Genomic DNA, 27,021 nt, shown 5'->3' with positions numbered 1-27,021 from the left:
AAGCAGCACATTATGCAATCCAGACAATTATATTAAGAAATCTGTAGTTTTGTGCATCTTCAAGTCATAAACTGACCCCAGCTAGTCTTCATGATGAGCTTCTCAGTGTTCTCTGTCAACTATACTGAGTATTAGGTTTAGCTCAGCTTATCACAGTGAAATTAATCCACCCCCCGATTATTACGGTTTTCTTCTTATCCTTTAGAAAACCCCTTAAGCTTCTTTCAAAAACAAAGGGTTTGGGTTTAGTGGGTGTCAGTTTTAACCGTGAACGTCTTCACTAATTTGTGCTCTCCTCCTGACCGGGACAATCCAAGTATGTAATAAGCATGTCTTCCTCAGCACCAACTGCCGAAGTGCCCTTAAGCTGAGCATTGACCCAGCAGCTGCTTCAGTGTAATTACTCAGCTGCCGGCGGTGTGAGGTTTTAGTCGAACGGGGCTGTGTCATGGTGTGAGGGTGTGAATAAACCTGCAACTTCTTCCCCCAAAGGCTGCTGCAGGCCACTGTTACAAAATATAGTTTGCTAAAATTGCTAAACACAGTTTGGAAGAAACCGAAACCAGATAGCTAAGGGCCATGAATGTACGGGGTACTGTTTGTTAATTTCCGCCTTAGCAGCTTTGTTCTCACTTCATTAGGTTCCACAGTCATCTCTGAGGCAACTGACAAGAGTTCAGAAAGCTGCAGCTGATCCACAAAAGCGTGAAGTGTTAAGTGCAGTTGGTGGGGAGAAAGATAACAAATTAATTCTCCAGATAGAACTCAATACCCTACATGGCAGAAGAGGAACGGGCAGGCCAATTATCAGACTTCACAGTCCGTCATATCAGATCCATCACGTTCGGGGGAGATGACCACACAGATTTCAGCATGTAGCAGCCGATACAACGAGCTATTTATACTCAGAGGTGTGGACAGAAAAATCTGCAATGCTATGACGCTGAAGAATCTGACATGATACTAAAAATCTGTATGAAACTGTCTGATTCTGATCATAGGGATACATGTACAGATAGCTAACAGGCATAAAAAAGCTTAGGAAAAGTAGAGCAACCATTTCAACCATTTTAGAGAAAATGGAGAACTAAAGCATCGATTTCAGCTTAAACCCAAGCCCTTATATATGCCACACATTCACACTAATTTACCAGTCCAAACATTCGTGAAGTGGGAAGGGCAAGAAAGGAAAGGTGGGTGCTTCTACTGTCTTTTCAGATGATAATATTTTAGGATTCATAAATAGTAGCTCCTACTTTTCTTTTTCTACATCCGAGTACATGGTTGAAAAAATTGACAAGTTTGACATTTTATGTCATGCTTATCCATGGGTGCCATAGATAAGTATGGTTTGTTTGGTTTCCCTCACAGTTTTTCCCCTTATTTTACACCCCCCCAGCTATCAGAAAAAAAGCTAATTATACATCAAAACATGTGGCTCAATTGGGAACAATGTGTCGTGAGTTTTGGTCACTGTGCATTGTACGTTGTAGAAAAAAAAATCACAAAATACTGCAAGAAATTTTTCCCACATAGACCAATGAGGTTTGGGTAGAAAGGGTGATTTAACACAGCCATGCTTGGAGCTCTACTGCTTAGGCACACTTTATAGAAGAAACATCATTCAAAGCTTAAACAAGTCATGGAAAATTGAACTTTCTGTCTATATAAACTGTTTTTACACAATCAGTTTCATGATTTTTGGACATTTTCCTACAAAATGTACAACTGACAGTTGAAGAAGTCGCACACTAACTTTTGAACCATTAAAATTGTTTAGATTTTTTGCAAAAAAAACCCTCTTCCTAACCCCACAACACTTTCTTTTTAGAACATATATAAATTATACATCAAAACATAGGCCTTTTTGTCTTCTTTTACCCAGTGCTCTAAGACTTATGGTTTTCTTTTAAATCCTCTCAGGGTGCAAAGAGAGCACAGCTAAGCTTCCATAAATTTCAAAGTTTTTTTAAGCTCAAAATTTTCTTTTCGGTACTGGAAGCAAAGAATCTTTTTAACTTGTCATATCTCCTACATTACAACTGCATTATAACATATTAGACACAGTAAAACAATTATGTGTGACCATAAGAGTCTTCCATTGCTCACTGCTTAAGAATTTTAGGTATCAAACTTATAGTTTTCACTCAGCAACTGTTTGAGGCTTACTTTTTAGCCTGGCTTTCTATTTGTCTGTCTACGAGTGCTTCCAGGGAGTAAGAAACAGGTGTGTGGTTACCATGGCGATCATAATGAGCCACTGGAAGCAGCTTCAACAATTTTTTTAATCTCAGTTTGATTACACTTCTTTGACTCTTCATACATCAAAATGTTGGTATTTTTTCTTTGTGTAGATTATTACTAAACTGATGTTGGATTTTGGGGAATAGATAAATCGGCACGCTTGAAATTTCATCAGAATGTTTCTAGTTTCACTAATATTTTTCAATTTGTGTGACATAAATTCTCACATTCACTGTTAAATTATCAACATGGCATCATTTATTTTAAAATAGGCACTGGAGTCAGATGTAACAACAACAGATTTTTTTAGCAATGCTCAGCTTCTCCAAAATTACTGAATCCCTCTGTTTACAAAATGACTGTCTGGCTAATTAACCATCAGGTTCTGTCATCCAGCTGGTGGATTTTGGATGCCACAAGTGAGGAGTTAAAGAATCAAGCCAGAGAGTTGGCAGGAATGTGGGTTTTGTCCTTTTTTGGGATGATCCATTTCATTAAAACACCAGTTTCATCTTATTACCATCTGTGTTTTGGAAGCCATTGAGACAAATGGAAGTTTTATATAATCCGTGCTGCAGCCAAGAACTTGCATCCTTTTTGCATCAGTGTGTGGGTGACGATTTAAACAATATTCACATTTAAATGTTTATTTATGTGCAAAAAACTAGGTAATGGAGAAACCATTTACTCACAGGCATGTGTGACGGAGAAACTGTTAGAGGACTCCAAGTTGTCAACATTGTAATTGAGGTGGAAGGGTTTTTCTGTCACATTTTGGTTGGTGTTGTACAGCTGGACAGCAAACCTGAAGGCGCTGTGCTCCTGCACTGTGGAGCGCATGAACAGTCCACCTACAGGAGGGAGGAAAATGTCACACACACACAAAACAGAGCTCTGATTAGTCCAATCCCAACATTCACTGCAATATTTTTTACCTTCAATTCCAAATATAAGGATATGATTTAAAACTGGACAAACATTTAAGTCGTTTATAAGTTAGAGCATGCTGGGGATAGGCACCAGCTACCCGCGACCCGGAATGGAGAAGCGGTTAAAGAAAATGGATGTATGGATGGAAGTTAGAGCAGGCAAGCCATAAAATGTGGAAACAGTTCTTCTGAACTATGCTTCTGAAACTGGTGATTTCGCATTTAAATGATGAACTCTATTTTGATCAAACTGCCCACAGAGACACGCAAAATCCCACAACCCTCGTGGTTATTTAAGTAAGTTGGCAATGATTTAAGAGAAGAAAAAGAACTTTGAGGTTTCATAAGACGTGCTCTACATGTGAAAGAATAAATCCCTTTCAACTCACCAATGTTGATTTGGTTTGGAAACCCTGCCAGTGACTCCCCACACAAATTAAATAAAACAAAGACTGCTGCAACTGTGCGATTCCACATTTTCTTTCTCCTCCGGGAAGTGAAATCAACTCCTGGTCTGTGTGTGAGTGAGGCAAAGCCAGGAGAAGCATGTAGGTATACAGAGGCTTGAACGCAAAAAAAAAAAAAAGAAAAAAGAAAGAAAGAAAGAAAAAAATCCACAAGATGCGGCGCGTCTCTCAGTTTCTCTCCCCTCTTACTCCGTGCGCCCACGGTGAATGTGTGCCAGCGCAACTGCAGCGCCAGCCCACTGCTGCTGCTGCTGCTGGAAATCTAAAGCTAGTGTTTTATCTCAAAGATGGAGGTGGAGAGGGAGGAGGAGGAGGAGAGAAGGGGAGCAGATCTTCTTACTGTGGATGAAGACCACTGAATTGGGCCAGGGAGAAAGGGAGAGAGAGAGAGAGAGAGAGAGAGAGAGAGAGAGAGAGGAGGGGGAGGAAAAGAGGGCGTTTATCAAACTTGGTCTGACGTTGAATTATAATAAGTGCAGCCTCCCGTCTTCTTCTTCCTCCTCCTCACGTCACTGCAGTCTCTGCCGCGTTTGGTGTGTGTGGTGCAGAGGCAGCACACACAATCATAAAGTCAGCAGGGACCAACAACATACATATGTGTGTGTATATATATATATATATATATATATATATATATATATATATATATATATATATATATATAGTGCTGAACCTGAGTGTGTGCATGTGTATATACTCTCTCTAAGTGTACTATCTACCCATCCCATCCTGATGTCCTAACATGAGAGGATGCGCTCATGCAGTAGTTCAGTTCTGCGCAGCATAATCCTGCGCTGTCCCCTGCAGGTGTTTCAGAGCAGAAACTGGAACTCTGAGTGCTAATGCACTGATTTATAACCGTTTAACCACTGCCTGCCAAGAGGTCCAACTAATGTTGTACATTAGGAAACTAATTGACTTATGTGTTAGTCATTTGGACTCTTCCTCAGTTCTGCTGTTTACAGGAGGGTTCAGTAGAGAAAAAAATAATTAAAACAGTACAGAAGGAAATAAAAGCTGTATATTCTGAGAATCTAAAACTACTTTTTATTTTTTTTATTTTTTGGTTACTTTTGGAAGCTTATGTGAAACTGGTTTTCCAAAATTGCAACATTACAGCCCCATTCTAATTGGCTGTTCAAGTTGTGGAGAAAAGCCTTAGAGATGCGGTGAGGAGCTCCAACATCTGAGTGACCTCAAAGTAGGGCCGCTGCTCCTCCACATGAAATGGAGTCAGCTGAGGTGGTTTGCTTCAGGTTTCTAATCTGAATATGCGCTTCCTTCCTTCCAGTGCAATACAACACAAATTATACTGTACCTGAAGTTATTCTATTAATTACATGTCACTCTTTTTATTTTAAAAGCTGCCTGCATTTCTGATAGGGAAACACATTATTCAGGACAGATGACAAGGGACAAGCTTAAACATGTATAGATCCAAATTGTCACTGTGATTTCCAAATATTACACCAAAAACACAACAAAGCAGTCGTTTCCTTTTTTAGCTTTAGACTTAGTTTGACAAACATAAACAAATACAACATGCAGACATCTCAATCACTTTAGATAGATAGTGATAATAGCTTGCCTTAAAAGCCAACAAGATTTTAAAAAAAAACTGCTCAATAAAACATTTCAAATGCTTTATATTCAGAACCACTACATTTAATCTTACATTAATGGTTTCCAGTGTTTACTGTGCCATGCAGCATCTAGACATCAACAAGACTCCAAGAGTAGATTCAGATGGGTTTACAGGAGTTTTATTGTTCAGTTGTTTCCTTTATACTTTATTGCACTAGGCAATTTAAAAAGCATTATGAACTGCATGCTGCAGCAGGTTGAAAAATGTGACTTTTATTGAAATACACTTATTGAGTTTTTCTGACGGGGCTTCATTCTGTGTAATCATTTATCTCTTTAATGGCATGAAAGGTAATTTTTTTTTACTCACTCTAGTGTTGCTTACTCACTGTGGGAGATTGTGATAATTTGATAGATGAGCCTCAGACTAGGCTGTATAATGTGTGTGTGTGTGTGGGTGTGTTTAGGGGAGGGGGGCATCCTCCTTATTTAGATCGCTGCATCAGCAGCAAAACAAAACAGGCGACAGACCGGCCTTATTGATCTGGATGTGATTTGATTGGTTGGACTGCAGCTATTATCTTTTATAGAAAGTGCTGAGAACAACTGCACCATAATTAAGTTCAATTTATTAAACTAAAATATTGTGGGAGAAGGATGATCTTTTCCCACAGACATGATGAACCATACTTTGTCTTTTGAAAAAACATTCCTTCCCACTCCAGAGATCATGTTTCTAAGATGTTTATTCAAGCAAAAATTTATAAAAAAAATAAAAATCTGATTTCAATGGAAGGTTTCCAAAACATGCATACACCAGAAGTGACCATACATTTTAAAGGACCAACATAGAACAACATAACCTAAAAGATCTGTTTATGAATTCTCTATCAGTAGATTAAAAATATATATAGCTGTCAAGACGGAGTATGGCGAAGCCAGAATGCAGACTCATCTGCGCTTCTTGCACAGTGACTGCTGGAGATAGGCACCAGCTCCCTGCAACCTGGAAAAGACAAGCAGGTAAAGAAAATAGATGGATGGCATTACTTTGTAGAAAACTGATTGCACTTGAAGGTTTGTTTGTTTGTTTGTTTGTCATAAAGGCCAGTTTATATTAACCATGACTGATTTATAATAGCAATAAAAGGGTTAAACATTTAAGGGAGTGAATTTTTTTTCTTCTTTTATTTTTACATTTTGAGGTGTGTTGCTGCCATTTGTTAGTTCAAACATATAGTGAGTTTACCATTTTCCATTGTGAAAAAAATATGGGTTTACAATATTTGCAAATCATTGCATTCTGTTTGTATTTACATTTTACACAACGTCTGAAATTTTCAGAATTATGGTTCTAATGCATTTAGCTATTTTGATGGTACGATCCGTGCAAATGGAACTTTTAGGCTTCTGCTAACATGCAGTGATTCACAGGTTTTACAACAGGGAAATATCTGACAGTATTACAATCAGATATGTACTGAAGTTTTTCTTTTTTTCCAGGTTAACTTTAAGCTTCTTCGACAGTGTATTTACCTCTCTTTTCACCCTCGCAACTGAGATGTGTTCATTCTTGGCTTCATGCACAACCCCTTTGGCAACATTCAGCTGAATGTGAATCTAAGCTGTCTCAGTACTTCTACAGATTTTACATGGAAAATGAAATTCACGAGACACAGACTTTATGGTTCCAGCAACAAATTGCATTGTGTTTTCCTTGCCTAAAAAGCTAATGTGTTCCACGTGACGATGGTGTTTCTTGTTAGATACAGTGCAGATAAATATCTCTCAGTTAGTGCAGGTGTAACATCTAAACCATGTGCAGAACAGCAAGCCAGAGCAAGTACAAAACTCAATGACTCGTCAGTACCAGTGCATTCGTTTCTGACAGTGGTAACCTTGTTTTATAAATAGCAACTGCTTGTTATAACCCTCAGAATTATGCACACAAGTTGTAAGCCTGAGGGAGCGAAATGGCCTAAATACAGGCACATCCAGTATTAGAATTAGCACTGTTATCAGAGATCACGCCGCTGCAATCAGACACATCAGCTACAAAGGGATTAAGTCATCAAAACCCAGAGTCACTGTGTTGTAACTAGCCTTTAGAACCGGTCTTAAATAAGCTGAGATCAGTGTTACTGTAGAAAGTCCTCATGGGACAAAAATACATCTTAGTAAGGACTGCTTACAAAGAGACTGGTAGCAAAATTTCAAACAATTTGTGTGTGTGTTTTAAGATAACAGTGTCATCACAAACTTGGATTTAACATTTCAAGAAATACAATCATCTATATTCAGATCGAGCCTCCCACCACTACTACAGAGCTAACTAACATCAGCAGTGTCCGGCACTGATGTTTGAATAATTTTCACAAAGCCTCTTATTAAGCTACGAAAGCCTTGTTTTAATTTACAAAAACAAAAAAAAATGAAAGTTTTTAACTCGCCGAAACATATTGCTGCAGGTCTGAGTCTCCCTGAGCCAACACAGCTGACAGCAGAATGAAGCAGCTCCCTCCCTTTAACTTGAACCCAGAGTGTCTCTTAAACATGACCACAAGTTTATTTAATTATTAGTTCAGCCTGAACAGAAGGGGTTGGAGGTTTAGCTGCCCGCTAGTTTACAGGTGACACGCCGACAAGTGCTTGTGTGCCCAGTTTCCCTCCAAGAGGCCCTACGTTCGTTTTCTATGGGTTTATAGAACAGGGACACTCCTCCTTTGTGTCTCGCCATCACATCTAGCTGGATCAAACACCGGCTGATGGAATAAGGAACAGACATGATTACTGTAGGTGTTATGGTGCAAAGGATCGGGCTTCTAAGAGGGCTGGGAGGACGGCACGCCCCCAGCCCAGGCCCAGAGGGGCCCGGGAGTTTGGGGAGCCAAGCCTTTGCCATGCCTGAGAAACTGAAGTCAGCGGGCCACTCTATAATTGTATCCAAAAGAGCCCAGTATATTGGCACAGGTATAGTTATGGGATATTTAATCTTGCAATTTTTTGACTGGTCTTAAGATTTTGATCAGGAGTGTGTCTACAATTAAATTATGACTAGTCGTAAAGCAAATTCAAGATATCTCATTTTTCATTTTGACTAGTCATAATTCTAATTAAAGATATCTTGAATGACATCATCATTCAAGATATCTTAAATATATTTTTAGATAGGAGGAATGTAGTTTTGACGAGAGAAAATTAAATTACAGATATCTTGAACGTCACACCGGAAATACAACCGTCACATGCAAAATCTGCTCAAAGAATCTAGTTCATCATTGGCTAGTTTGCAACATAATCAGTCAGATAGTAGACCAAATATATTAATTGATATACAACAAACACTTTATAAAATTAATATGATGGGGCTTACAGTAAATTTTATATGGATTCCAGCACATCACAGGGTTAAGGGGAATGTAAGGGTAGACAGGATAGCTAAAGAGAGCACTAATCGGATAATGGTAGATATAAATGTTAGTTTCAGTATAACAAAAATAAAGGGTATAATAAAACAAAAAATGAAAGATAGGTGGCAAAAGTTATGGGTAGAGGGAAGGAAAGGATGTGGTTTTTATAAAATACAAGGGAAGATTGGAGATACGAGAAGAACAGAAAGGAACAGGAGAGAAGAGAGAATTATTTCAAGACTTAGAATTGGACACACTGGACTGAATAATACTTTATTTTTGATAGGGAAACATCAAACGGGGAAATGTGATTGTGGAGAAGATGAATCAATAGAACATTATTATGCATTGTGGGAAGTACCGGATTCAGAGAAACAAATTAATTAAGAACTTTAGTGACATTAAAATGAAATTGAATATTGTAGAGTTATTGCAGAAAGATTCAGGAAGCAGAGGATAACAGGCTTTATTTTTTTTAAACAGTCTAAGTAGTATAATAGGATATAGTTGTTGTTTTTTAAAAAAGCTATATATTCCATACTCCTTACCAGTTGGTGGCGGTAATGCACACCTCAAGTTTCTTGCCAACCGCCAATAAAATACATAGGATGAAGACGAAGAAGAAGAAGACGAAGAAGTAAATCTGCTGTAAAGTTTCGAATATTCTACTTTGTGTGAAGTTTCTGTAGTTTGACCTTGTTGGGTTGTTCTCAGCTGTAAAGGCTCAGTAACTATTAAAGGAGACTTTAGATGAACGAAAGCTAACAGAGATGTGGAGACAGCGGGCTAAACAACGACTGGAAGCAGAAGAGGAAGAAATGTCGGAGTTTCTGGATAAAACAGGCGCGGATTGTGAACAAGAACGGCCTCGTTTCAAAGACAAAATGCAACAAAATAAAATCCTGGATGCTGTTTTCAACCCCAGAGTTCGTCTGCACAGATTAGGTTTGTATATATACATTCCTCCTATGAAGTGTGATGATGTTAGTTTCAGTGTTTTGTAGCTAAGTGACTTAGCATCTTTATGTTTTTATTGGAGTCGCATACAGCAAAAAAATCCACATCATATTGAGTCACAGTATGTATGAATAAGGCCATGAATGTGTTTCGTATCGATCAGTGCCACACATGTATAATTTAGTCTGTTTGTAGATTAGAGAAAGTCCAGAATAAATTCAGCCTTGAGCTTCCAATTCTTGTTCTTAAAAACCATTAAAGTTGTATAATCACTCAGCCATGGCTAAATAAAAAGTTAAAAATCAAAAGTCTTACATTATTATGACTTTTTTACTCCTAATGTTTATGGGAGTGTATGTAAATATCTGACTGCAATTATAGCTTTAAAACAGTTTGTTAAAATCCTTTAAACAATGACATATATACTACAACTTCTGACAAACAGACTCTTTTTAGGATGACGAGTGTAATCTGGTGACATGTTTATGTCTGATGGTGAAGGAACTGGTTACTAAGAGCAGGGCTCTCAAGTTTTATACTAAGCTTGGAGTGAGAATTTGAGCTGCTAGAAGTCGCTAGATGACGTCATTGCCTAATTTGCATATTTAATGATGTTGATCAGGCTGTAGGAGAGAGGAATATCAACATCAAATTTCACCAAAAGACAATTTTGTGTCGTTGCCAGCTCTACATTCAGCCCTCCTCTTGTATCTGGGGTTGGAACCACAAGGATTTATATTAGCGCTACAGAGTCAGTGGAAAAACAGTACATTCAAAATTATATTTACATTATATTTACATCCTGCTTTGTAATCCAGGGCGGTATCAGCGGCAGCTTTGCACACAAATGATTCATTTGAAAAGTGGACACACAGGGGCGCAACTACCTACTTTCTGAGGGGTTTTAGTTATTTAGTTATAAAATACAATACTTGATCTTGGGTATGGTTCATCAGAACATTTCTGTGGGTCATTCTCAACCATGAACTGCCTCAATGAGTCCCCCACTTCCTGTGATGAAGGCCATCCTTGCCCAAGCCCTCTCCTCTGTTCCTCTTCATCATCATCTTCACCTCTCTGTTCCAGTTTCTCCTCTGTGGTGATTGACCTGCCATGTCTGCCTGCACTATTTTTCCCAAAAATGACCAGCTGAGTTATTCCTACCTGATGTCATCTCTGCTCTCCTCTACAGCAGCTGATCACCGACCTCATGTCTGTCTCCTTCATTCATTCTCTATGTTCTTCTCTAAGTCATATTTTTCAATTCAATTCAACCGCCTTTAGTGTGGTAAATTATCAACATTAAACACAAGAAATAAAAAGAGAATAAACAAACCCAAAATTTACTAAAAAAGGAATGGGCTGAAACCAACGCTCACTCTTGCCTACCCTACAAAAAGCACAGTACAGTACAGCCTCTTTCTATTTATCAGAGTTCTCTGTTGTTATTCATGGGCCTTGATGTGAGACGTGTGTTGGTGCCTTGTTTGCACTTTTTCATTTATGTTAATTTAATTTATTTGTAAATGTGACCTAAATTAGGATTCAAATTAGGTGTAAACAATTTGTATTTATTTTAATTGTATTTTTGTTTAAAAAATGATTTCAAAAATGCCTTTTTGTAAAACTGTAGTTGTGTAAATATTTGACATAAATATCTTACAATATCACATAATAAATAGCCATATTTTCAACTTTCCTGTCAACTTTAATCTTTTTTTTTCTAAATCACGGTCGGCCAGCAAACGAACACCTACAACCCGGCAAAGCCTCTTTTCTGGGGGAAACCCTGGAATTGAATTGAATTAAAAAGGCTCTTTGAGTAATGAATGTTCTTGGAAATATGTTCTCCTATAAAGGTCATATTTCTACAGTTTCTTGAATCCAATGAAAAGCTGGAACAAGTTTAGAAGATTCTTTGCAACAGGTTTAATTTGGAGAACTGACTGAAAGCTCAATATGTTTTACCATCTTCTAGGTAAAACATTAGGACTTCTGTCTTTAGTTCCAGCAGGTTTTCTGACAACAATTAGAGGTTTTGAGTCGAGCAGTGAACTCAACAACAAGTGATTTATGTGTGAATATAAAGTTACAACTGTCCCTAATGTTCATGTGTTTCAGTGTTCCCTGCAGACGTTCAGCAGATGGTGCTGATTAAAGAAGAAGCTCCTGAAGAATGTAGACCTGGTGTGGACCAGAAGGACCCAGAGACCTTTAATATAAAGGAGGAAGAGGAGGAACTGTGGACCAGTCTAGAGGAAGAGCAGCTCAGTGTAAAGGAGGAGACTGATGACCCCCGGTTTCCCTTCACTGCAGTTCCTTTGAACAGTGAGGATGATGAAGAGAACTTTCTGTTCTCACAGCTTCATCAGCACCAAGTAGAAGATGGAGATCTTCCAACCAGCAGCTCAGCTGAGCAGATGAAAGGAACAACTGGTGGAGAGGACTGTGGAGGAGCAGAACCTACCAGGAACCCAGATCTGAACACTGATGAAAACGATTCCAACTCCACAGAGACTGAAGTCAGTGAGGCTGATGAAGATGATGAAGATGTTCTTGATCCTGACTCTGAGCTGAAAGACTTCTCAGACTCTGGATCAGAACCTGAAGACAGCGACAAAGACTGGAAGGAGAGCAGAGCTCCTGAGTCAGGTGTGAATACTGTTAACAAACCTTTTAGCTGCTCTGAGTGTGGGAAACGGTTTGTCCACAAGCTGTCTCTTCAGAGACACTTGACATGTCATTCAAGAATAATGTCTTCAACTAATTTGGTTCATAAGAAATGTTTTAGAGTGAAGAAAACTGGAGGCTCAAGCAAGAAAATCCAGTCAGGACAGAAGTCATTTAGTTGTGATGAGTGTGGACAAAGGTTTGGACGAAAGTCAACCTTAAACAGACACATGAGAGTCCACACAGGACAGAAACCATTTGCTTGTGATGTTTGTGGACAAAGGTTTGGACAAAAGTCAACTTTAAACACACACATGAGAGTCCACACAGGAGAGAAACCATTTGCCTGTGATGTTTGTGGACAAAGGTTTCGGGACAAGTCATCTTTAAACACACACATGAGAGTCCACACAGGACAGAAACCATTTGCTTGTGATGTTTGTGGACAAAGGTTTGGACAAAAGTCACATTTAAACACACACATGAGAGTCCACACAGGACAGAAACCATTTGCTTGTGATGTTTGTGGACAGAGGTTTGGACAAAAGTCAAATTTAAACAGCCATATGAGAGTCCACCCAAGAAGGGAAAACAGACCATCTGTAAATATTAAGACAGCTCCTAAAGACACTTAAGAGTTCACACAGAAGTTAAACTGACCAGCTCCAGGGTTTGTTAAATAGTAATGTGTGGTGGGACGCAAGTACGTTGACGCAGATGGAAACAAAGTAATGTTTTTAGAAGAAATTGAAGAGATCTCAATGTATTTCCACAGGGAAAACATTTGTAAATGAAGTTAAATATTTGGAAAAGTTTAGAAGTTAGAAGAACCAGAAGTCATAGCACCCATCTCCTGAATGAGCTGAATGTTTTGAGATATGAATGGGTAAAATAGCCTGCATTAGTAGTTAGACTGCAAACAAAAAGCTGCGATTAAATACTAGTCAGAAACTAAAAAGACATACTTGCACATTCTAGCATTTGAGGATAGGTTTCACTGCCTTTGAATGAAAATGCTGCATAGTGAAAATGAACCGATTTTAAGGCCTTTTGAGGCTTTTTCCAGCAAGCAGATGTAATAGAACTGAATGAGGACTGCCCCCAGGAGGACTAATTCAGGGACAAAAAGTATGACAAAACGTATTGCAGGTGGAGTCACTTCTAGCTTTTTTTAACACCTAAAACATGAAGCTGGGTTTCAGCTGAAGCTGGACAGCACATTTGGTCCAAATATTTTTCAATAAGGTCACCAACTCCAGACATTTTTATAGTCCCGGGTACAGTACATGTTTCTTTGTGTTAAACATGAATATTTGAGACAAGATTTAGCAGTGATATTGTCATTAAACATGCAACAAAGGCTAAATATCTCCCCACTTTGTCCATAAAGTGGACAGCAGGTCTTCTGATTTGACACTGAACACTGCGACATCATATCAGAACCAGAGTGTAAACTCCCACAATGCTTTGCAGTCACCTGTTATCACATGTAAATCAGTGAACCTATAACAGAGCAGCTTTCAGGCCGGAGGAGATATTTCTGCTAATTCTCCATCACTTGTTTGTTTGAACCACTTACATTATTTTATTTTTTATGCCATTAGCTCATTAAGTCTAAACTGTTAATAAAATTTGTCATGAGTTTATTGATTCGGTTTTATTACCCAATCTATCTAATTTCCTGCCTGGACTGTAAATGCTCTGTTAAATTATTTAGCAGTTTCCCACAGTGTTATCCTCCTGCTGCACTGCCCCCCTTCTCTCCTGCTGCCTAAAGGCATTTAAATATATTTCTGCAGGCTGTTTCACGTAATGTTTATTTTGGACTCGTTAAAGAGGAGGAAAACAACATGTATAACCCTTTCCTGAAAGACGTTTACCAAAAATCTTGGGAAATGCAGCCGATATCACAATATTTCAAGTAAAGTCCTGGTTTGACAGGAGATTTGTTTTTGGTAAATATGCCCGTATGGATTAGTTCCTTCACATCTAGAGATCCTAGCTCACGTCTTAATTCTAGCTGCAGATCAGAAGACTGGATTTGTGTGTTGATAACACATAATCTGCTCTCAGATTTGACAACACTGCCCTCTGCTGGTGATAAGATGCACATGAAGACTTTGATGGGTTTAAAGCTTATAGTCTACTGTTTTATTATTATTGTGATATTTAACCTGTTTCTGATTTAGATGAATAAAAAAGTTTGCATGATGTGATTTCAGGCACAGATCATACATTGATCATTAAATATAGTAGCACAATAAAAGTGTATACAAGATATTTTACACAAGTTTCAATTTTATATGCAGTTTCTTCACTGTGTCATCAAGTTTTGTACTTCTTTATTAGTGGCCTTTTTCTATTTAAACTCTGAGTTTTAAACTTCTGAGTTTTCTGCTCTTCCTCTGCTTGAAATGACGAATAAGCGCTTCCTTTTCTATGTGTCCCTGCAAATTAGCTCTGAGTAGAAAAGCCACAGCTTTATTAGCGCTCTCCCTCTCCCTGGGTTCTCCATTAGGTGGGTTTACCTGGAGGCTCGAAACTTTGAACTGCTGCAAAATTTATTAGAGCTCGTGACAACATGACAAATGGCACAATTATCTGGTCCATCACGGTGTTTATCATTATCAATCTTCTGACTGGGCAAGAAATGAATTTTTGGTTAGAAATTATATTTGTTTGTCATGTGAAATCTTTACACATCTCCCAAATTCTCCATTATATACATGAAAAAGAATTATATTAAGATGCACCAGTCACACTAACACTTGTGTAACAACTTCAATCTGACTAAAAATATACGAGAAACTCCTGTTTGCAGCCTCTAAACCAATTACAGCTAAATCGAATATAAATTAAATTAATTCCTTTACCTTAAATTAAAAGGAAAAGCTGTTCATTTTTAGTTGGATAAAGAAAACAGTATTTTTTCAGCATTATTTTTTCCAAAATGGGGCCAAAATTATAATTAAATACCAATTCACTTGTCATATAAAATGCATAATTTATCTACAAGTCTCTGATCGGCAAAAAATACTTCAGCTGTTCAGGAATATAAGACAAATGCTTTGCTGTTTTTATCTGATAAGTTTATTTTTTCTTATATTCATTATAAAATTAAACTTAACATTGTATTGCTCAAAATACTAAAATGAAAACTATTCCTAAACCAGTTTTACCAAAAATACAATTTTTAGTAAGTGTTTCAGTGTTCATAAGAATATTAGTCATTTAGAGACAAATACAGAATTTGCTTTAAAAGAATTGAAATAGATGGGTCAGATCTTTTGAAGAAGGATTCTTTGGGTAAGTTATGACCAATTTAATATCTTAGCTGTTGTAGATAGCTTTTGAACTTCCACAAGGTTAATGAGCTAAAAGCTAGTCCAAAAACAAATTCAAATGCTGATACCTTAAAATAACCCTAATCTCCAAAATTTCATGACTGTTTATGTGAACACAGTTTCATAAACCTTTAAATTGTCTTCAGTATTGCATTACACAACATTCAAATCTATGTTTTTTCTTTATTTTGGACTCACTATGAATAATACTCTGTAGTTGCAGCAGCCATTCTACTGCAGGTTGGAGCACATAACTAGAAAAGTTCCCGGAGAAACTTTGAAGGGGTCTGCCACTTGGTGCGTGACTTTCTTTCCTCATCTTAAATCAGAATGACTCCATAAGTTAATCAACTCTAGATGTACAACTAATGATTACTTTCTGAGAGTTTCACTAAAATCTGCTCAGTGGTTCATGAGATGCTTCGCTAACAGACTTTCTCTCAAATAGTTGTTAGGAGTGTTTCAAACAATCAATGCATTTATTCAGTTATTTATTAACCTTTATTACATCAGGTAGATCTCACTGAGATTGAAAATCTCTTTTCCAAGAGAGACCTGACCAAGAATGGCAGCAGCACACAAACGTTACAAAACATAAAAAACCACAGTCATCACAACACAGTTCAAGTACATCGTAATAAAGAGCGGGAAGAAAACAAGCAAAACACAATACACCCAAAATAAATAAATGTAGAGACACTGTTGGAGGTGGATAATAGGTGCCTGCCATAAGAATAATGGATGCAATGCATTCCTGTGGCAGTCCCTGATAATATAATATTTCTACTGGAAGGACTGTGTGATGTTATGTAATGTTAAACTGACAGTGAAGTAAAGGTTTCAAAGAGAGTTTGCATGAATTGCTATGAAATTTTGTAGATTGGAGCAATCCAGTTTTGTCTTAGCTCCACTTGGAACAGCTGTTAACTCGTCAAGCCGGTCAGAATTAAACTATTTATCTCCAAACCCAAAGAGCTATCTACAACAGGTAAGAAAATAATTGTTCACAGCCTTTCCACAGAGCCCCACTTCAAAAGAGCTGAACTAACCCTTTAATTCCTATGGCTTACGCGTCTCTAAGCTGTTCTTCGTTTCATATATTTACACGCAAAGTGGAAAGAAAGATTCCCGGATGTCTGGCTTGTCAAACCTTTGAGGCATCGACGCTGCCCACCTTCGGTGCATATTAAAGTGTGTTTATTTGGCTTTAATGACTCATCTTCAGGTACTGGCTGCGCAGATCGTCTGTGGACGGCCTCGCGCCGTCACTCTGTCCGTCTTCCTCGGCAGAGTCCTCCGAACTGTTTATCACTGCAGCGCTGAGTGTCCGCAGCTCGTCCAACACACACAGCAGTCTCTCTGAGAAGATGCACACAGATTGCTGGTCAGAACACTGTAAATGTCAGAACGTAAAACAATAATAATAATAGTCAGACACATGCAGAATTGGGACATGTATTACCACCTGCAGGAGGAGGGTCTTCCGTGTCTTTGGAGCACTTCCCCTCTGAGGGGTTTTGCAGATTCCCAGGAGAAGCAGACGGCCGTGGAGCTGCTGTGGGACTCTGTGTCGGCTCTCCCATCAGCCCTCTTTCTGTGACCGTGACCTGGAACAAATTCAGCTTAAACGACACAGGAAATAAAAAGAAAACATATCCACCACTTGTTTTGTTGTTGTCGTTTTCAAAATGTTCTTACAGAAGGAAAGTTTTTCTTGTCCGTTTTCTTCAGCTGTTTATTAAAGACCTCCTGCTTTGTGCTTTCGACCCATGTTGCCTCTTTCTGAAACTGACGCAGAGTCATAACTGCAACAGAGAAAGCAGACAGGTCAGGAGCCACAGGGACATGCTTTATATTGTGCTGCTGCGTTCTGGGTAAACAAATCCGCTCATATTAAAACCTCTGTCTGCACTAAACGCAGAACTTCATCCTTCGATGCTGAGAATCTACAGCCTGAGAGGGAGCATGGGGTGGATCCCACTACCTGCTCTGGTGTGCTCTCTCCTGGAAGCTTGGACTTGAGCCTCCATCTCTCTCAGTTTCTCAGCACACCGCTCCTCAATCTGAGAAACACTTTCCTGCAGGGCTGAAAACAAGAGCAGAGGGAGTAAATCTTTTTTTTTTTGTATTATCACATTTTTGTCATGGAAAACAAAGACTGTTTTGGTTTTACATTACAGTGCCATGTTCATACGGGTAACTCAAGTTTCTTCCCTGTGTTTTTTAGTGTTTTCCTGCCCGAAGGTGATTAATGCGCTTCTATGTGCATGCTTGCTGTGAGCGTGGGGGTCTTGGGTTCAGTCAAATAGTTGTTTTAATTTAGGAAAGTGCCTGACTCAGTGAAACGACTGAAAAACATCCAAGTATCAGTCATGACAAGAGCTGCTTACATTTTCTAAATGCAAGGGGAAGGAGCTTCAATGCATCCTTTATTATCTCCTTCAGCTCAGGGAACACTGGAGCATTCTTTTATAACAGGAGAGATTACTACACCCCCACAAATCTTTATGAACGTGTCTTTTAAAGCAATGTTCAGTCTTCTTAATAAATACAAATAAATGTGATGTCAGGATTAGAACTGTAGGCAGAACAAGTGAGGCTGTGAGAACATCCAAAAGGTTTTGTTGCCTTTTAATTACTTTGTTTTTAAAATTACCAGTACATTTAATGCAGTAACATAATTTACGCTGTTCTATTTTATTATTAAGATGTAATAAGCCCTGAGTGAAACAATGTGATAAGATCACATTAATCAAAGAATTTACTGGTCGTCTGTAGCGCTGTGGTTGACAAACCATTAAAGTAGATTTTTTTTCATTTTCAAATGAAATGATGTCTTTATGGGTGCTTGAATTACATTTTCCAGTTCATACAGGGCATTAGATTATTAAAATTCCTATTAAAAAGCATTCAAATTTATTTTAAAGGAATTAAACTAAGCCTATTCTCTTTCAGTGCACACATCCACATCCAAGGTGTTATTAACTTGTCACAAAATTCCCAACTGTTCCAATAAAGCTTCTGGTTTTATTGGACTATAAGAGTGAGCCCCACGTGTAAACTGAAGTATGAGCAGATGAGAGAGCGCTCTGAAAACAGCAGTCCTGGAGCCTAAAATAGCCGCCGCCTCACCGTGCTCGCTCTGCTCTTGCTGGCGAAGCAGTTCACAGCGGAGTCTCTCCAGGCTGCCGTTGCTCTCCTCCAGCTGGGCTTGGATCTGCCGCAAGCTCTGCTCGGCCTCCTCTCTACCTGCCGCGGCCAGCCTCAGCTCCCTGCAGCTGTGCTCGTGCTCCTGCTGCTGCTGCCTAACTTTGCTCTCGTCTGTTAAAGGACGTCAGAGGCGATCGTTCGCCAAAACCACGATGTTAACCAGAGAAATGAATAACAAGAGAGGGTGTCGCGGCCTGTGGGGGCCCTCACATTGTTCTTTCAGGTCAGTCAGAGCTTTCTCGATGAGCTCTGGGGTTCTTTTGAGCTCCTGAGTGAGTTTGTCCCGCTCTTCACGCACCAAACTGTGCTCCATCTGAAGATTCCTGATGCTGCAGAGCAAAAAAAAAAAAAAAAAAAAGAAAGAGGATGAGGGGGAAGAGACTTAAACTGGGAGTATAAAAATCACATGGGAAGTGAGAAAGTGAGAAGCCAAGGCCATGAAAAGTAGGGGTGTGGAGGGTGCTGCAGCATCCCTGATGGGTGCCAGAGGACGTGCATGTCCCAATATATACTTAATAATAAAATGATTTCATTGTGCTGCCACAGATGCATAGGTTTAAGGCAGTGGTCTCCAATCCTGGTCCTGGAGGGCCACCATCCTGCATGTTTTACTTGTTCCTCTGCTCCAACACACCTGATTTGAATCAATGGGTGATTAACATCTTCTGCAGAACATGAAGAGGTCATTTAACCACTGAATCAGGTGTGTTGGAGCAGGAAAACAAGTAAAACATGCAGGATAGTGGCCCTAGAGGACCAGGATTGGAGACCCCTGCTTTAAGGAATGCCAGGCCTTTCATTTCGTACACAAACAAGCACTGTTGTTGAATATCTGTGTGCAAAACTTTAAAACCACTTAAAACACACAAAATTGTGGACACATAGGGTGGACACAGCAGGTTTGCAGATAGTGTCTATTTGAAATATACAGCACGTTTATATTTGCATTTCACTGCGTACATTTGGTATTATGATATTCTTCATACGAGTGTTTAGCTCTTGCAAATGCATAACTGTTACATACTCCCATCCTTCAAACCAAGTGTTACAAATGTGTAAAAATACTAATGCTACCTGTTGCTATCCTGTTCTGCCTGCTTACAAGCTTGTTCAATTTTCTGCAGAGCTGTTCTTCTCATGAGCAAACCTGGAAAACAAAAAAAGTCATGGACATTGTTTTGCGGATTTACTTCGTTCACTTCATTCAGGAATGCTTCTATTGCCACATTAACCTCCACCATGTCTGTACCTTGGATCGTCTCCACTCTTCTGTTAGCAAAAGAAAGTCTCTGGGTGCAGTTGTTGAGCCGCGCCTTAGCTGCGTCCACTTCTGTCAGCTTAGTTTCAAATTCCTGACTGAACCTGTGAAGTCAGGAAATAACAGAACGAGTATTATTTGCGATGAAGGCTTGACAAAATAAATAAATAAATAAAACATTCAGATGAAGTAGTTTTACCTCTGCAGAGCTGATGTCAAGGTTTTAACGTCAGCCTCCGTTTTCTGGTTCTGAGACTTCAGCTCAGCGTTTTTTTGATGAACCTCGGCCAAGTTCTGTTTTAATACCTGGCAGGGAAAAAAAACAGACATCTTTAACAGAGTCTCGCATAGAAATCTACTTTACGGTTTATACTGTGAGGCTCAGCTTTTAAATTGTTTTCCTTTAAACGTCTACAGAACCGGACAAAGGTTTCGCAAAGCCAGCACCATCCGATCTTCATCGTTTACCTAAATAGACCCAAAGTTACTGCGCGTCATCAGATTTTCAGACGGCAGCGTAAATCACATCAGCTGCTCTTGGGCTAACCTCTTTTTCCACCCTCTCCAGGTCCAGCTCAGCCACCCTGTCCTGCAGACTGTGTTGGAGCACGTTGCTTCTGTGCTGTTCCTGCTGGAGCTGCTGCTCCGTGGATTTCACCTGAAACACACACAACGATATCCCCTTTTTTCCACACTCGAGCACACTTGATTAGGTGGTCTCACAAGCGGCGACTGCTCTCATACTTCCGAAAGAAGTGTGCTCTTCTCCCTTCTTATCTCAATGTCCTTCGAGCGAAGCTGGACACATAACTTGAACACTTTCTCTCTCCACAGATGAAGAACTTGAAGAACGTCAGGTCCGTTCTTCATAAGTGGATCTGTTGCACTCTGCTGAAACACACACACACACAAATATCACTTCAGCTACTAGTACATGCAGTATGTGAGCTGAGAAGGATTATTCATTAATTAATCATCTTTCTGTCCAATTATTCACCTTTCTTTTCAGATCCACAGAACTCTACATGGATTTCAGTTCATAAGAGAAAAGTAATAAAACTTTTACATTAAATGCCATGAATGCTTTTTATTTATAACTTTTCATCCAATCTCATTCAATGTGCTGTACAAAAAAAGAAAACATTAAATGATGTTACCTTCTATTTCCATTACAATATTACCAGTTCTCCTTGGTACATTTGAATGAAGTCTGTTAAAAGGTATTTACAGGAAAATGTTGGTCCAGTTATCTTCAACAGCATTTCACTCACAATAACTTAGAGGCTCTTTGAACAGTCCTAGAATCAAATCTCCTGCTCTTTAATGGCTGAAAACAGCAGATTTTAAGAACTTAGCATACATCTTGTTAATTTAGGTCAGGGGTCTGCAACCTGCTGTTCTACAGCCCCTCTGAAGTGTCTCCTTGTAAGTTTGCCCAAAAAAATGACATGAACCAGAGTTTGTGATTAAATTGAAATTAATACTAAAAAAGGTTTTTTTTTAGCTTTTACCCTGTCCAATTTTCTGCAGCAAAAGGACATTTATAACACAAGTTGGGCTGCCTGTGTGAACTCAGTTTTTTCACAGATATTAGTAGAAATATCACGACACAGCTTCCCGTTACTTTAGTACAAAAGTCAGCTAGATATGATGCACGTTTTCACTACACTCTACGTTCTACAATGATATTTGAGTTTTACACACAGTTTTTCTATTTAAGATTATTGATTTAACGCATCAACATAGCAAGTTACTTATTATAATGGGAAAAAATAAAAATAAAAATAAATGCCTGCCTTTAATAAAAGCCTAGCACCCTAAGCAGCAGTTTAGGACAAAATAAAGGACTTTATTTGAGAAAAGGTCATAAATATATTACAAACAAGCTGATCTCATTTTTTATATTCAATCTTTTAAAAATATTAGGCTGAAACATAGTGCTTGATTAATCTTAAATTATTTTACTCTTTTTACACAAATATGGAAAGGATAAACAGCTCTGCATAAATCTAAACATGAACTTTTTTTTTTTTACCTTTTTTGTCTTAACACTTAAAAAATAAACATTATATACAATTTCAACATGCAAAATCATTTGTCACTTGTTATATTATATAAATTAAAAAATGGGCAAGTGTGGTATCTTTGTTTTAAGAGTGGAGTAGATTTTTTTCCAACTCTAAAAGTCATCATTGGATGTTTGTATACAACTGATTAACTCCAGCCAGCACAAAAAACAGCTATACCTCAGTCAGTTTTACAGATATTGTGCTAAGGTTTGGTGACTGAGTCATCCACAATACGTACTCCGAGCACAAACACATTTAGCGAGATTTCACCAAATCGCATGAGATTCTGCATAAATAATTTACAAGGTTTACCCAAAATGGCGATGACTTCCCTTCCCATCATGAGAGGATTTCAGTCAAAAACTCTGACATGAAATGTGGCGATGATACGTATTTCTACAAGGAATGTTAGACCCTTGGGGCTCTGAGGGTCCGCCCATCCTTTACAGGAGCTCTATTTGTTAAAGACTATGATCCTTCATGCCTTTTTGTTTGCCTAAAGCCTTCGTTTCATGTTTTAAACTTATTCTGGGACGGATTAGACTCGCTGATACATTTTTACGATTCATAGGACTCGAACTGACTAAAGACTGCACACTGACAAACCCCTGTAGGACTATTTTTACAGTACTTGCTGTAAAATACCTAATCACGTTGCAAAAGCACAACCTTCAATTTAAAACCTAAAAGCAAGCAAGCTGGTGCTGGTGAGTCTTTGTTAAGCGATTTCTAAACTAGAGCGCAGTAATAGGTCACCTGCAGAGTAACTTTTTGTGTCAAAGTTTGAACAGCGCACCCCATGTGGACCTGGTTCTTTTTAATGATTTTAACCCAGTGTGATCTGAGACAGAAATTTGTGTTTTTACAATCCACGAAGAAATGTTTTCTCCGCACACTTTGCTCAGCTTTTCCAGAGCAAGATGACTCTTGAAAACATTACAGCTAATTGCTCAGATGCTCAGAGTGGAGGACGCAGTCCCTACTGCTCATCGTGTTATGAACAAAGGCTTCAATCAGAAATTTGCCACGTGGAGAAGAAAACAAAAGTACATTAAAAAAAAAGTTACCTTTTTAGCCATTTTCTCTTCCTGAAGGGTGAGTATCTCATTCACAGAGTTGAGCCTTATTGTCAAAAGCTCTGTTGTTGTCTGAAGAGCAGATTTTTCTTTATTCAGCCTCTGCAAAATGGACAAAACAAAACTAATTAAAGGCCTAGAAGGAGTGCATGTCACCCACAGCCTTTCATTTAATTCAAGATGGCCGCCACAGCCACATCACATGAAATGTAATGCCCATAGTATGTGTTGAGGACAACTCTCAGCTGCTATCACACCGCATTTTAGCTCAATATCTGTAAAACTGACTGAGTTGCAGCCATTTCTGTATTAGTTAATGATGCTTAGCTGTGGAGGCCATCTTGATTTGGGCTGACTCCAGAAGGTAATCAGTTGTAGATGTCCATCCAGTGATTACCCTCTGATACTTTCAATTAAATCTGACCATTTGTTCATGAGATATTTTGCTAATGCTACAGACAAACACACACACACACACGGACAAACAGACAAGGGCAAAAACATTATCGCTGCTTTGCCTTCAGCACCAGTCGATAAAAAATGGATTTAATATAATCTAATAAATTTGTTTTTCGTTTCCACAGCTGTTCTTCCTTTAGCATAGTCAGAAATGATTTCAATGTGACAATAATGATACACAAACAATACAGCAGGTTCATTCAGTCAGTAGAGTTTCTATTGTTTTCACCTCAACAGCCTCATTTAGTCGGTCCTTTTCTCCTTTCTCTGGGGCAAGCTGCCCGATGTAATTTCTGAGGCTGTGCAGCGTTGCAGATTGTGTCTCAAAAGCTTGGCCCATTTGGCTGGAAAATAAACAACATTATCAAATTTAAAAAATAAAAACCACAAGTGAATCTGACTACAAAGTGCTTCAGGCCTCTTTAGTTTTAGATTAAATAGAGCACCTTAAATGCTCTTTCAGCCCGTCTCTCTCAGCCGAGGCCTCCTTCAGAGCGCTTCTTAGCAACAGCACTTCTGAACTCCTGGACTGAAGTCTGCCCTCGAGTTCACCGTTTACTTTTCTTGCCGCATACAACTCTGCACGGTGGGATGTGTTCAACTGTTGCAGCTGAAAGCAAAGAGAGGAAAACAAGGAAACTTTTAATGACGTACATGTAATGCCTTATTGATCCCCAAAGTGAAGGTCTCACTTCAGTTGCTTCACGGCTGAGGAAAGTCACAGCTCAGCAGAGTTTATGCCAACAGACATGCATTGATAGAGTCTTTGACTGAAGGGAAGTCATTCAAATGTGCATATTAAAGGCTTATGATGGTTTAGATTTCCTCTTGGAGAACCTGCCATAGATACCTCCACATCCTGTTTCTTCTTCATTTCTTCCAGTTGTTCCAACAGCCTGAAAACCTGCTGTTTGTTCTCCTCTTCAGCTCGCAACCTGCTCCTTTCAGCCTCCCTGGATTCCTCCTTACTTCTCTCTAGATCTCTCCTCAGCTTTTTTATTTCCTCATTGGACTCTTTTTTCAGGTTGTCAAGCTGCAAGAGGCAGAAATGGTAAACCAAAAGAATCTTAATTGAGGAAACAAACTAAAAAGGTAACAAACTGTAAGCTGTCAGCGACATTGCAAAGCTGCATAAAAACACCTGATCCAAACTGCAAAAACAAGTTTGAAGCCGGCAGCGTGTCTCGTGTGATTCTTGTCTACGACAGAGTGGAAATGAAATGTTTTGTCAGTAAACATCATTACTTGTAAGCTCATTGTCTCCATCTGTGCGCTGCAGAGACTGAGCTCCTCTCTGACTTGGCTCAGTTCAGTCGTAGCCTTTGACAGCTCATCTCGCGTCATTTCCAGCTCGTGGCTGCTTCTGTTACACAGAGAACAGATCAGGTGAAGCTCAGCGTCGCCCGCCGCTGACAGGCAACAAGAGGCGATGATGTTTTTCCTGTGCTTCTGTGCATATGTTTGTCACGAACCACTGGACGCATTTTACCGAAACATTTACAAAGTAATCACTGAATGTACATCTACAGCTGACAGCCGTCTTGAATCAGAGTCAACCCCGTTCAAGATGGCCTTGACAACCAATAAACCTTAGCAAACATAAAAAGGACTATAGCTCAGGCCATTTTACAGATAATGAGCTGAATTTTCGCGTGGTAGTAGGTGAGAGCCATTCACAATAGTCACCTTTTAGAGAGATCACCGCAAGTCATCAAAAGATGTGTCTCCATAATGACACAAGTAAATCTGATACCTGTTCAGAGTAATGTTTTTGTCTCTCATTTCTCCCCTGTTCTTCTCTGCACTCTCCTTCAGGGCCTCCACCTGACCCCTCAACCTCTCAGCTTCGGCCTTGTGCCTCTCTGCTTCCCACCTGGACCTCTCCTCATTTCTTTCAGCAGATCTGCATTTGATATACCCAAAAAGGCCGAGCAGCTGACCAACAATAATTTGACTTGTCTCTACGCAAAACGTTTAGTGGAAATACCTCACTGTGAGGTCTGACGGGTGATCTGCAGAGGGTTTTCCTCTCGAGGTGTTCCCTTGAAGCATCATGATCCTCTGATTTTCCTTCTTCAGCTCCAATATTTCCTGTTGCGCCTGAGAGATAGCCAGCCATGGATTGGCAGGGCGGGCATCTCCTGCTGATGTTGGTGCTGGAATAAACCAGGACATGGAGGGTGGTGGTATTCCAGGGGGGTTTTGTGATCCAGCAGATGGGACAGATGCAAAATGCGACGGGGGCACAAGGTCGCCCTGGATATTCCCTACATAAGAAAGATACAAGCAATAAAATCAGACAAATATGCTCTTTTTATGATTTGTGTCTGTAGAATAATCATAATGCACAAGTTGACTAGTGAGGTTTTAGATTAGGTTTGTCTCGCATCAAACAAAAATGGAGCAACAATTCGCAACTTACTCGGAGAAGTGAAGTCCGTGGGCACTTTGAGCCTTTCTTTTCCAAAGCCGTGTCTCTCCATGTTCAACAGGAATCAGTAAAACTCTCTCAAATTGACTGAGACGGGTTTAGCTTTTCTCTCCTCCCGCGAGTCAAGTCAGTCTTCGTTGCCTTAGTTACGGGACACAAAAGTAAACCCCGACCATTTAAAGCTTCGGTCTTTCTATCGTTTGCTGATTTTTCGATTAATATTCAAACCACACTTCACTTGAACACAAGTAGCAATTGAATTTTTGGTCAAATGTGTCTTGATAATGTTCAAAAAATAAAGGAGAACTGTCACCGCGCAGTGCATCACGGGAAAATGGAAGGCAGGAAGCGAACCATGGTGTTCCTTCACCCTGACTGTTGTCTTGCAGGCATGACAAGCTCTCTAAGCGCTAATTGCAATAAGGCAATTCAGTTTAACCAGAGGTCCAATTCGAGTTATCAGCTTTTCTGATAGGATTTTTATTATTAATAGCAACACTTGTCCATTATAAACAGACAAGTTGGGTGGGATTGCCTCAACACATTCGCTTTTGTTAAACGATAAGCACTGTGAAACGTTGTTTAACTGTTCCATAGTTTTGTGGAAATGTTTTCCTAAAAGGTGAAGAAAGGCTGAGCACATAATTGAAACCACAAACCACACCGTTACTTTTATTTTGAATAGGGACTCCTCTTAAAAGTACTCACTGAAAACTTTAAAATCAAATATAAAAAGGGTTATTCTAAACTGCATCAAACGGAGCAGTTTAAAAGAGTTTACTCCAGTCATTTTACAGATATTTTACTGTGAAATTCTGAAATGTGGGTACACAGTTAATGTAAACAAAGCACAATCTGCTAAAATTGAAGTGGAAGCTTGACCTCCATTAGGCTGGTTATAGTCTGTGTAGGT

At 39.2% G+C, this 27,021-nt stretch overlaps 3 protein-coding genes across 9 annotated transcripts in view; 1 reads left to right on the top strand and 2 right to left on the bottom strand.

Moving 5' to 3' along the window:
- The window catches only part of gria3a (glutamate receptor, ionotropic, AMPA 3a), an 80,643-nt gene extending 76,496 nt beyond the window's left edge, over positions 1 to 4,147 (bottom strand). For 3 of the 5 annotated variants that reach the window (XR_003040203.2, XM_017435863.3, XM_017435861.3), the window contains exons 1-2: positions 3,563 to 4,147; positions 2,937 to 3,095 (exon numbers count right to left, since the gene is read on the bottom strand). Coding sequence is in view for 4 of the 5 variants with exons in the window: in XM_017435863.3 (XP_017291352.1) it covers positions 2,937 to 3,095; positions 3,563 to 3,650 (247 nt within the window). In the remaining variant the exon portion in view is untranslated. The remainder of the gene's footprint in view (positions 1 to 2,936; positions 3,096 to 3,562) is intronic. The other 2 variants (XM_017435859.3, XM_017435860.3) reach the window with 1 other exon arrangement.
- Positions 4,148 to 9,228: 5,081 nt separating this feature from the next.
- Positions 9,229 to 14,546, top strand: LOC108247590 (zinc finger protein 771-like). The gene is made up of 2 exons (XM_017435852.3): positions 9,229 to 9,579; positions 11,713 to 14,546. The coding sequence occupies exons 1-2, from the start codon at positions 9,405 to 9,407 to the stop codon at positions 12,894 to 12,896; spliced, it is 1,359 nt and encodes a 452-aa protein (XP_017291341.1). The 5' UTR covers positions 9,229 to 9,404; the 3' UTR covers positions 12,897 to 14,546.
- A 1,510-nt stretch (positions 14,547 to 16,056) lies between these two features.
- cchcr1 (coiled-coil alpha-helical rod protein 1) lies at positions 16,057 to 26,452 on the bottom strand. Of its 3 annotated transcripts, none has more exons than XM_017435854.3 (18): positions 26,100 to 26,452; positions 25,665 to 25,944; positions 24,923 to 25,040; positions 24,528 to 24,710; positions 24,124 to 24,287; positions 23,907 to 24,021; positions 23,210 to 23,320; positions 20,818 to 20,964; positions 20,621 to 20,731; positions 20,273 to 20,379; positions 20,065 to 20,177; positions 19,890 to 19,962; positions 19,026 to 19,144; positions 18,738 to 18,926; positions 17,590 to 17,691; positions 17,304 to 17,410; positions 17,068 to 17,212; positions 16,057 to 16,964 (listed from the first exon to the last, which is right to left on the bottom strand). In XM_017435854.3, the coding sequence occupies exons 1-18, from the start codon at positions 26,158 to 26,160 to the stop codon at positions 16,813 to 16,815; spliced, it is 2,397 nt and encodes a 798-aa protein (XP_017291343.1). In that variant the 5' UTR covers positions 26,161 to 26,452; the 3' UTR covers positions 16,057 to 16,812. The 3 variants fall into 3 exon arrangements, with proteins under 3 accessions (XP_017291343.1, XP_024866276.1, XP_017291344.1); XM_025010508.2 differs by having other exon boundaries at positions 20,818 to 20,961; XM_017435855.3 differs by having other exon boundaries at positions 17,071 to 17,212; positions 26,100 to 26,451.
- Between the last annotated feature and the right edge of the window lie 569 nt (positions 26,453 to 27,021).

This window comes from Kryptolebias marmoratus, linkage group LG13 (assembly GCF_001649575.2).
Source record: "Kryptolebias marmoratus isolate JLee-2015 linkage group LG13, ASM164957v2, whole genome shotgun sequence".
NCBI classification, from domain to species: Eukaryota; Metazoa; Chordata; class Actinopteri; order Cyprinodontiformes; family Rivulidae; genus Kryptolebias; species Kryptolebias marmoratus.
This window is presented reverse-complemented; position numbering and strand designations above follow the sequence as displayed.

Excerpts from the sequence above, each read along its gene's own strand:
- LOC108247590 (XM_017435852.3), top strand. The coding sequence starts at position 9,405 with ATGTGGAGACAGCGGGCTAAACAACGACTGGAAGCAGAAGAGGAAGAA. Across the intron at positions 9,580-11,712 it reads AGTTCGTCTGCACAGATTAG|TGTTCCCTGCAGACGTTCAG; the intron begins GTTTGTATATAT and ends CATGTGTTTCAG.
- cchcr1 (XM_017435854.3), bottom strand. The coding sequence starts at position 26,160 with ATGGAGAGACACGGCTTTGGAAAAGAAAGGCTCAAAGTGCCCACGGAC. Across the intron at positions 24,711-24,922 it reads TGGAGACAATGAGCTTACAA|CTTGACAACCTGAAAAAAGA; the intron begins GTAATGATGTTT and ends TGCCTCTTGCAG. Across the intron at positions 16,965-17,067 it reads AGACCCTCCTCCTGCAGGTG|AGAGACTGCTGTGTGTGTTG; the intron begins GTAATACATGTC and ends GCATCTTCTCAG.